General features: G+C 50.7%; 1 protein-coding gene and 1 pseudogene across 1 annotated transcript; one reads left to right on the top strand and one right to left on the bottom strand.

Moving 5' to 3' along the window:
* Nucleotides 1-1,372: 1,372 nt before the first annotated feature.
* On the bottom strand, nucleotides 1,373-3,063 carry FOXI2 (forkhead box I2). Its single transcript, XM_007964413.3, has 2 exons — nucleotides 2,553-3,063; nucleotides 1,373-1,818 (listed from the first exon to the last, which is right to left on the bottom strand). The coding sequence occupies exons 1-2, from the start codon at nucleotides 3,061-3,063 to the stop codon at nucleotides 1,373-1,375; spliced, it is 957 nt and encodes a 318-aa protein (XP_007962604.3).
* A 567-nt stretch (nucleotides 3,064-3,630) lies between these two features.
* Nucleotides 3,631-4,306, top strand: LOC119627871 (uncharacterized; annotated as a pseudogene).
* The last annotated feature ends 6,364 nt before the right edge of the window (nucleotides 4,307-10,670 follow it).

Raw genomic sequence — 10,670 nt, 5'->3', positions numbered from 1 at the left:
TGGGGCGCTGCGGGCAGCTTAGGAACACCTGTGTGTTAGGAATACCTGTGTGTTAGGAATACCTGTGTCTTAGGAACACCTGTGTCTTAGGAACACCTGTGTGGCTGGGGCTTAGGGTTGCTAAACCAGCTGTCCTACTCCAAACTAACAGTATCCTCTCTCCACTCTCTTCCTGGGAACGCCCCCTCCCATCCTCCCCCAAAATGCAGGGAAGATGGGTGCCCCCCATCAACAACAAGATGGGTACCCCCCCACCAACGTGCCCGTCTCCAGGGAGTCCCAGATGCCACAATGACTCAGGGCATCTGACTGGGGCACTTAGGACTTCTGAGGAGTACAGAGGCCAAAATTCCTCTTCCCAGTGACTGGGGGCTCCTTGTGCTTCACAAAGATACCATGTCTAAGAACGAACTGGGTGGGGCAGGGTTCAATTTACACAAGCTGCTATTCAGGAGCTCTGAACATAGGCGCAGCTTTGACCCATACTGTGGGTTTGGAGGGGAAAGAGACCAAAACAGGTGTGCCCTTTCATGAGCCTGTGTGAGCGTGAGTGTGGATGGGGTGGCACAAACCTGGACCCTCGGGGAACTCCTGGGTGCTGGGCACCGCTCCTGTGGTCAGTGATGATGGGGCCCTGGGGAGTTGCCTTGTCCTACAGGGGGGTCACCGAGGACCAGAGCTGAGTGACAGGGGAGGGAGCTGGTATCCCAAGGGCGTTTTCTGCCCAGGCAGCCCTTCTCCCTCCCACCACCGGCAGTTTCAGCCCTTAGCAAGACCTTCCTTACACAGGACCCGATCCCAAAAGTCTCAGATCCCCTCACTGCAGGCTCCTGGCCCACCTGGACCCCACCACTGTGGCTGCTCCTGAGCTCTGTCCTCCAGCCCCTGCAGCAGCCTCCCTGAAGCAGGACGGAAGGCCCTGAGCCAGGTGACCCAAGCTGGGTGGAGGTGGAAAGGGCCCCTACCCCCGGGCCGCTCTGGCAGCCCACTTTCCTCCCACCTGCTCCAAGGCTCTTTGGAGTCAGCCAGCCTGCTTGGGAAACGTTGGAGCTGAGCGCCAACCGCGCCGCCCCTTCAAGGCAAATCCCTGGAGAGCACAGGTTCTGGAGGCCCAGGAGGGATGGACTTAGAGGCAGAGCAGGGAAGCTCTGAAGGTCGCCTGGGTGAGGGGTGCACAGCAGACGGCCACCCACCCCGAGGCCCAAGAGCCGCTCAGCCCAGCTCCCTGCTGGCCAAGCCGCCCCCCGGCTCTGCGCGTCCTCCCAGGGCACCCAGGTCTTCGGCGCCAACACGTGGGGCTGTCACCAGGGGAAACGGGAGGCCTGAGCTCAGCACCTTTGGACACCGCACCCGGCTAGCCTCCAGCGTCCCTTCAAACTTCGGTCCCTTCCCCGCTGTAGAGGAGGTGACTGACGCGGAAGCCAGTGGCCGCGGTCTGGTGGCCAGGGGCGAAGCCAGGAGAGGGGCTAAGGGTCTGGGAAGCGTGGACGGCGACCGTCGGCGGCGGCCTCCCGAAAGAAAAGTCGCCCGCCAGGCCCCCAGGGAAGGTGCCAAGGCCGCTCGCCAGTGCGTTCATAGCCGAGGCGAAACCGGAGAAGCAGGTGGCGGCCTCGGGTGCGGATGGAGAGGGCGAAACCGGCAGGTCCCGGCAAGCCGCGCCCGGGGGCTCCAGCGCGGGCGCCTCGGCCTCTCCCTCGCTCCTGGCTCCCGAGGGCGAGGCCGCGCTGGCTTCAGCTCTCCTCTTCCTCTTCCTTCGGAAGTTCCCGTTGTCAAACATCTTCTCGCAGTTGGGGTCCAGGGTCCAGTAATTGCCTTTACCTGCAGAAGAAGAAACAGCCCAGTTCAGAAAGTTCGAGCTTTGACGGACCCGTGGTGTGAGCGAGCGAGGAGGTCAGCTTCAGAAAGATTCCCCGCTGGCTCTTGCAGAGGGTCTGAGCCCTCGCCCCCATCCCACCCTTGACGGGCACTGTGTATCCAATGGGCCTCCACAGCCGGACTGGGAAGAAAGTGGCAATCCAGAAAGGAGGAGGAAGGGAGCCTTGGGAAAGGCCCGAGACCCGCTAAGGTGAAGGAAGGCCTGCGGGATGCGAACCGTGGGATTCCGCCAGTCTCTCTGCCAAGGACATCGCAGACCACGCCGGGCCCCCAGGGAGGCTCCAGAGCTTCCCAAATGGGCATCCTATTTGTTTTGCCTATCCTTGGGGTAGGCTCTGTCTTCCCCACTTTACCGGGTAGGGCACTGAGGCCCAGGTAAGTTGAGTCACTCCCAAGGTCACCCAGCGTGCTGGCTCTCCCGCTTCTTCTTCCGAAGGAGCGCACAGAGATTGAGAGTCCCGGGACTGCCGCACTGTAAACGCGGGCCTGTGGGCACTGTCGCTGTCTGAGAACTTGTTCATGGCTAAGCACATCTCCCCCTTCTCTCTCTCCCCTGGGTATCCCCAACGCGCAGGGAGGAATTAGGTTGTCCGAGGTCGCTGCCACCCGCCGAGTGCACGCAGCACAGCGGAAAGACCGGGAGTCCTAGACGGAGCGAGCCGGCGCGCCGCTGTTACCTGGGTCGTCCTCGTCGCGGGGCACCTTCTTGAAGCAGTCGTTGAGCGACAGGTTGTGGCGGATGGAGTTCTGCCAGCCCGCCTTGCTGCGCTTGTAGAAAGGGAAGTTGCCAGCCACGTACTGGTAGATCTGGCTGAGAGTCAGCCTCCGCAGGGGCGCGCTCTGGATGGCCATGGCGATGAGCGCCGAGTAGGAATAGGGCGGCCGCACCAGCCTCAGCAGCTCCTGCTGGCCGGAGAGGCTCAGCCAGGAGAGGTCGGCGCCCGCCAGGCCACCCGGGGCGCCAAGGAGCGGGCTGGGAGCCCCGTAGCCTGGGGCCGCGTAGGGCGGCACGGGCCCGGGACCTGAAGCGTAGGACTTGGGTCTGAGCGCTGGCGCATTCACCCACAGGCGCGGGCCCCCGCCCACTGCGCCCAGATCACTATGCTCATAGCCCGGGGGGTGCGCGGTGGCCCGGGCCTGGCCGGGCGGGGCCGAGGAGGGGCCCAGGTCTTTGCAGTAGGTGGCCATGTCCAGCCGCGCCCGGGTCTGGGCCAGCGGTGCCGCACCGAGGCTCATGGGCGACCCATCCAGCTTGGCCACCAGCAGCCCCGGGGTGCGACCAGCCCGGCCCAGCCCTCCGCCCTTTAAACACCGTCGGGGCCAGAGCCCAAGGAGAGTGACGGTGGCGAGCCCCTCCTCTGGCAGCCCTGGAGGAGCGAAATTCTTGTCCTCGCCCCGGTGTCAGTTTTCTGCCCCGCCCAGGCCTGACACGTCCCCAACCGGACGCCCCTCTGATTCCCCCTTCCTCCTTTGTGCGATCCGTCCCGAGTCCACAGTCGCTCGCAGTCTTGGTTGCAGGGACCCTAAGTCCGTAGCCTCGTTTGATTTCATGGGCCCTGCAGCCCCGACTTCCCTAGAGGGTACCACGACTCCTCAAGGCCCCCAGGGCTCTGGCTTGGGAGCCCCGTCCAATGCGCGGCCCCTTTTCTCGCCTGGGGACATCTTCCCCCAACGAAACTCGCCTCGCTGGGGCCCCTAGGTTACCTGGGACTCGGGGCTAGGTTAGAGGGCAACTACGCTGCTCAAGAGATCGCAATGAAGTCCGTAGATCTCCAGGCTAGAGCCGCAGAGGGAGGTGGCACGGTGGAGAACGAGGGGCTGGGCGTGGACAGTAGCCCTGGGGTCGTCCGGAGTCCTCGCGCCCTCAACGCGCGAAGGCAGTGGACTGATATCTGCGCCGAAGTCGCGCGTACCCCAGGGAGGGTCGGGACCCTAGAAATCTCGGACGCCGCAGCCGTCCCGGGCAGTCATCGCTTTTCCCAAGCCTGGGAGTCCGGGGCCCTGCAAGGTTTCTCCGCGCTGTGGTCTCGGGAGCGCAGTGCGGAGGGAGCCAAGCCGTCTGCCGGCTGTCTGGGGACAAGCCGAAAACAGGGACGTCTCTGCAATGCGTCCGACGCCAGCCGTCCTGTTCTGCTGCCTCCGGGGGATGCTGCAGCCCAGGTTCTCCCGTCCCCCCACGCTGCCCGGCTCTCAGCCTCCCCTGCTCCCCGCGCTGTGGGGTGGCGGAGGATGGTCCCACGCTGACGCGCCGCGCTGGGCTGGGTACCTGGGAAGAGCGCCCGCCTCCCGGCCTCCGAGTCGGGCACCTGTGAGAAAGAGGAGAAAATTCAGGCCTGGTGCTCAAGGCTCAGAGATGAGGAGACCTCCCCATCCCTCCAAATTCCTGCCCGCGGTGTTGGGGCTGACCTCCTGGAAGCTGGCCTCTCCCTGAGTATTCCCCAGCATTACGCGGGGCTGTGGATCTAATTTCAATTCATTTGAAAAACAAAAGGACCAACCCTTCCTGACTTTTGGCGGTGGAGGAGGCTTTTAGGTTGGGGCCAGCGGTTCCATCAATCCAGGAAAGAGTTTGGGTTTGGGGGTTAAAGGGCCCAGGTTGAGTCAGCGACTTACTGGTGGTGCAGCCCCTAGGCCTCCCAGATCGTAGTTCCAAATTTTATGTAAAACAACTAATTTATGGAGCCATTTAACAAATGGCGGAAAGAAGTGAGAGACCCTCTGTTGGGACGTTGGCCTCTCCCCTTAGAAGTGAAGCCACTTCGGAAGTGGTGGGTGAACTGAAGGCAGTTCCCAAGCAGTGAAGAGAAAAGAAATACCCCGAAATGGTTCTTTGAGGTCGGCTCTTCGGCTGGACTCTGCCCCCTTTTTCCTTCCCCCTTTCCTAAAGATTTCTAATTTTTCTCAAAGGAATGCTAGTAATGGGAGTCCCAGGTGCCTTTTACGAAGCCGCCCTCCCCCTCATCCCCATCACACAACCTTGGTGGAATAACACAATGATTTGATAGGAAGAACTAATGTTATCTGCAGTTAACTGCACTACTGTGAGAATAAAATCAGAGATGTTGAATTTTAAAGAATAGCTTAGGTCATCTTTTGCAATGTAAAGGAATTTTAAAAAAGGACGTCAGTTCCTTCCAAATTCTCTTGAATTTTAATAGCTGTTCTTTCTGTAAATACTATAACTCTGTAACACTCGTGAGTTTCAGGACCTCTAAGAAAATCAAATGAAACTTCCTGTAATTTCCCTCAATTATACTTTACAGAAATCATTAAAATTTGTGCCATGGATATATATGTCCATATCTTTTTCACCCTTCTTTGCTCTCTGAGCCCAATTTCCATCTTCCATCTCCACTGTAATAGTTTCCTTATCTTTCAACAGACTGGACTCATAAGATGAATTTCAGTAGAGGGACTGCAGTCATTTTGAGGGAAAATGTGTTAACCCTTAAATGGTCTTGCACGGAACTTTGATGAGAATTTTCCAAGAGAAAAAAAAATCTCGGGAAAGAAATAACAAGGAAAAAGACTGTGCCCTGCCTGAGAGTCCTGCTGGGGTTCTCTAAACAGAACAGCCCTCCACAACCGCCTCAAGCCTCTGATCCATTTCTTTCTCCTTTATTTTCAAAAGTGATCCCTGCTGCCTACATGGAGGATAAGTCTCCCCAGCATTCCGCCTTTCAAACTGCCAAACCCACCTGCAGCTGCATCTACACCTGTTGCTGGGGGCACCTCTTCTCCTTCTCCATCATCAGGCCAGTCTCTCCTGGGCAGGACTGGGACTCAGGTGCACACCTGGGATGCAGCACTTAGCGGGCACTTGCCGGCAGGGCCTGGAAGAGACATTGTGCCCTTAGTTCTGTTCTCACACTTTTCTCAGGGGCCTCACTCTGTGATCTCCTCCTCTCTCTTCTCCTTCCCATCAGCATTTGCAGATCTCAGTTCTCTCCATGGCAACAAATCCCTTCAGCCCGCATCCCTTTTGAGGTGTCTCCAGGTCTTCAGAAGCCTGGTCTCCGGTGGCTGCTGCCCCAACCTCCTCTCTCAAGAGTGCACTCTTCACTCAGTGCAGACAGCCGTGCGCACCCATGACTCAACTGAAACTGTTCAGGCACAGCCTCTGGTGGCCTCGGTCACCCTAAATCCAATGATGGTTTTTTACTCCTCATTTTGCTTGACTCGCAGCAGCTCTTGACACCTGCCAGAATCAACACCTCTTTCTCTGCCTGCTTTTCAGCGCTGTGCATCTGGTTGGCCTCCCCTTCTCTGGCTTCTTCTCAGGCTCTGGGCTGGCTTCCCTTGCTCTGAGGCTGGGGTTCTGCAGGCCTCTGTTCTGGGCCCTCTTCTTCACTCCTGTGGCTTTAATTTCTGGCCTCTGACTCAGGGTTTGTCAACCTCAGCAAAATCTTTGCTGTCCTGTGTGTTGTGGGATTTTTTACTCCTGCTTTCTATCTGCTCAATGTGGATAACGCCTCCACTATTATGGCAACCAAAAATGTCTTCAGACATGGCCAAGTGTCCTCTGTGGAGCCAAATCACTCCACTGGAGAACCCCTGCGTTAACCAGTGATCCCCCATTTTTATCATCCATTTGGTTGTCTTCCTTTCAAACTCAACATGAAGAGGAATAATTCATTATCTTTCACTCCAAAACCTGTTTATCCATAGTATCTTTGTGGATGGCAACTTCACTTACTCAGTTTTTTGAGGCAAAACCTGGGAGTCCAACTTGACTCTCCCTCCCCTCCCTCCCACAACTAATCAGTCAGCAAGAAGTCTTTATGCTGTGTCTAAATCATTTCTCACTCATCCAAAGCCCATTCCTCTGTTTTTCAGGATGATTGCAACAGCTTTTAGTAGATCCCCCTTGCTGTCTGTCTTGTCCCTCCCAATACGTTATCCACACTATGGCCAGACTGACCTCTCTAAAACCATGGAGGGAAGGATTCCAAAGATGACTCCCAAGATTCCCAGATTACTCACCAAACACTAACCTAGGTACTGCTGTGAGGGGATTTTGCAGACGTAAAGTCCCAAGTCAGTTGACCTTAAGATATAGAAGTTATTCCAGTGGGCCTGACCCAGCCAGGTGAACCCTTTAAAAGCAGAGTTTACTTTGGCTGCCAGTAGCAGCAGAAGTCGGAGAATTCTTTTTTTTTTTTTTTTTTTTTTTTTTTTTTTTGAGACAGAGTCTTGCTCCATTGCCCAGGCTGGAGTGCAGTGACACAATCTCAGCTCACTGCAACCTCTGCCTCCCAGGTTCATATGATTCTCCTGCCTCAGCCTCCCAAATATCTGGGATTACAGGCGTTTGCCACCATGCCTGGCTAACTTTTGTATTTTTAAGTAGAAACGGGGTTTCACCATGTTGACCAGTCTGGTCTTGAACTCCTGACCACAGGTGATCATCCCACCTTGGTCTCCCAAAGTGCTGGGATTACAGGCGTGAGTCACTGCACCTGGCCAGAAGTCAGAGAAGGATCTGATGCACTGTTGCTGGCTTAAATATGGAGGCCACAGGAGGAATGTGGGCAGCCTCCAGGAGCTGAGAGTGGTCCCAGCCAACAGCCAGAGAGGAAACAGGGACTTCAATCCCACAGCCAAAAGGAAATGAATTCTGCCAATCACAAGAATAACCTTGGAGGGAGACCCCAAGCCCCAGGTGAGAACACAGTGGTTGACACTTCGACTTCAGTTTGAGCAGAGAACCCAGACATATCCTGCTGGACTTCTGACCTACAGAACTGTGAACTAATAAGTGAGTATTGAGTATTGCTTTAAGCCACTAAATGTGTAGTAATTTGTCACAAAGCAATCAGAAACTAAAAAACAAATAGGGTCATGTACCCTCCAGGCCAGACGCTCCCCTTGTCTCAGAAGATTCCCACTTCTCAGTGTGACTGAGCCTCCCCAGGACACGGCTCTGCCCCTATAGCCTGAGTTCTCATCATCCCCCGTGTTGGATCCCAAGCAAGGTGTGTTTGCTGACATTTACAGCTGATGTGCAGGAATTAACTTGGCTGGAGGAGTCTACTTAGTATTTTCAAACTTTCAAAATGTAGAGAGAGCTCAAGAGGCTTTTGTCTTAGAATGGATCATTTGCAACATCCGCAGATACTCTCCTTGACTTTTGCAGTTTTTTTCTTTCAAATTGTGTTGCAGGTTTTGGAATTTTATGTAGACTTCTGGTTTCTCACATTAGAAAGGATCAGGTCAGGGGCTACTGTGGCCAAGAGCTTAGTCTGGAGATACAACCAGATCTTGGTTTGAAGTTGGGCTCCAGCAATGAGATCCTAGGTCAACCATTCCATCCCAGGGCCTCATTTTATCCCCTGCCCGTGAAATGCTTTGACATAGTAAGTTTCTTAGTTAGCACAGGCATACTCTGTTTTATTATGCTTCACAGATACTGTGTTTTTTACAAATTAAATAACTGTAGCAACCCTAACTCAGAAAAGTCTATCAGCACCATTTTCCCAACAGCGTGTGCTCACTTCATGCCTCTGTGTTACATTTTGGCAATTTTTGAAATATGTCAAACTTTTTCATTATTATTAATCTGTTATAGTAATCTGTGTTCAGTCGTCTTTGATGTTACTATTGTAATTGTTTTGGGGAGCCATGAACCGTGCCCATATAGGATGATGAACTTAATAAATGTTGTGTGTGTTCTGACTGCTCCACTAACCAATCATTCCCATCTCTGTCCCTCTCCTTGGGTCTCCATATTCCCTGAGACAAAATAATATTGAAATTAAGCCAATTAATAACCCTACAATGACTTCTAAGTTCAAGTGAAAGAAGAGTTGCAAATCTCTTACTTTAAATCAAAAGCTAGAAATGATTAAGTTTAGTGAGGAAGGCATGTTGAAAGTTGAGACAGGCCAAAACGCAGGCCTGTTGTGCAAAATAGGCCTGTTGAGCAAACTCAAACTGTTGAGTTTGAGACAGGCCAAAACGTAGGCCTGTTGTGCAAATTGTGAATGCAAAGGAAAAATTCTTGAAGAAAATGAAAAGTGCTACTTCAGTGAACACATGAATAAGGATAGGACACTATCTCATTCCTTTTTATGGCTGCATAGGATATTGTGAGGATGAAATGAGATAATGCATGCAAAACACTTAAGCACATGTATTAAGTACTTTATGTATAGTATTTATTGGTATTCTCTCTCTGTCTCTCTCTCTCTGCCTTTCTCTGTCAATCATTCATTGACCTAGAGAATGAATCTTATGTTTAAAGTTTGGCTCTCTATAAGTTAAATACACTCTTCTATTCAAATATGTTATCTATATTCTTGATACCAAACTGAGAAAAGACTTCACTTACAATATCTTTTCTCCAAATATATGGTAGTGCCCATTTACTAGGAAAAACTTGACTGTACCAAAATACAATGTTTAAGAGTATCCCATGTAATTGATTTCAAAACTATTTTAAATTATATATATTTGAACTTATATTCTAAAAAGTCTAGACATTAAATTTAAATTTGTAAATAATTGCTATATTTACTTCATCTCTGTTTATGTATGTATTTTGTGGTTGGAGCCTTTACAAATATAAACTTTTTAATTTTTACCCTTAAACACTTAGGCATCCATCTAAAAAAAGTGAAGACATTCTCATACATAATCACAACTAACAAATCAGCAGCAGTCCCTAATACTATCTTATACACATTTTATATTTCAAATTTTTAAATTTATCTAAATAACTTCATGCCTTTTTTTTTCCAAATCAGAATCCAGTGTATTTATGAGACTGCTTGTGTATTTGTCATGTTCATTATATCTCTTTTATTCTAGAAGAGCCCCTCCCCCCACATCAAATTTTTTATTTATAAAAAAAATTGTCAGTACATAGCAGGTGTGTGTATTTATGGGGTACATGAGATATTTTGATATAGGCATGCAATGTGAAATCAGCACTTGGGTAATGGGGGTATCAAATGGGGTATCCATCCCCTCTGGCATTTATCCTTTGAATTACAAACAATCCAATTACATTCTTTATTTTTAAATGTACAATTAAGTTATTATTGAATATAGTCACTCTGTTGTGCTATCAAATAGTAAGTCTAATTCATTCTTTCCTTTTTTCTTTTTTTTTTTTTTTTTTTTGTATCTGTTTACTATCCCTACCTCCACTCAGCCCTCCATTACCCTTCTCAGTCTCTGGTAACCATCCTACTCTCTATGTCCATGAGTTCAATTGTTTTGATTTTTACATCCCACAAATAAAAGAGAACATGCAATGTTTTGTCTTTCTGTGCCTGGCTTATTTCACGTAACAAATCATCTCCAGTTTCATCCATATTGTTACAAATGACTGGATCTTGTTCTTTGTTATAGCTGAATAGTATTCCATTGGGTATAAGTACCACAATTTCTTTATCCATTCATTTATTGGTGAACACTTAGGTTGCTTCTAAATCTTAGCTATTGCAAACAGTACTGCAACAAACATAGAAGCACAGATAACTCTGTGATATACTGTTCCTTTCTTTTGGGTATATACCCAGCAGTGGGATTGCTAGATCACATGGCAGCTTAATTTTTAGTTTTTTGTGGAGCCTCCAAACTGTTCTCCATAGTGGTTGTACTAATTTACATTGCCACCAACAGTGTACATGGGTTCTCTTTTCTCCACATCCTCATGAGCATTTGTTATTGCCTGTCTTTTGGATATAAGTCATTTTAACTGGGGCAAGAGGATATCTCATTGTAGGTTTTATTTACATTTCCCTGATGATTAATGATATTGAGCTCCTTTAAGCCTGTTTGCCATTTGT

The sequence above is a fragment of the Chlorocebus sabaeus genome, chromosome 9 (assembly GCF_047675955.1).
Source record: "Chlorocebus sabaeus isolate Y175 chromosome 9, mChlSab1.0.hap1, whole genome shotgun sequence".
Taxonomy (NCBI): Eukaryota; Metazoa; Chordata; class Mammalia; order Primates; family Cercopithecidae; genus Chlorocebus; species Chlorocebus sabaeus.
The sequence above is the reverse complement of the archived record's forward strand: the minus strand, read 5'-3'. Positions and strand labels throughout refer to the sequence as shown.

Coding starts and splice junctions, on each gene's coding strand:
- FOXI2 (XM_007964413.3), bottom strand. CDS start 3,063: ATGGCCACCTACTGCAAAGACCTGGGCCCCTCCTCGGCCCCGCCCGGC. Junction 1,819..2,552: donor CCGCGACGAGGACGACCCAG/GTAACAGCGGCG, acceptor CTTCTTCTGCAG/GTAAAGGCAATTACTGGACC.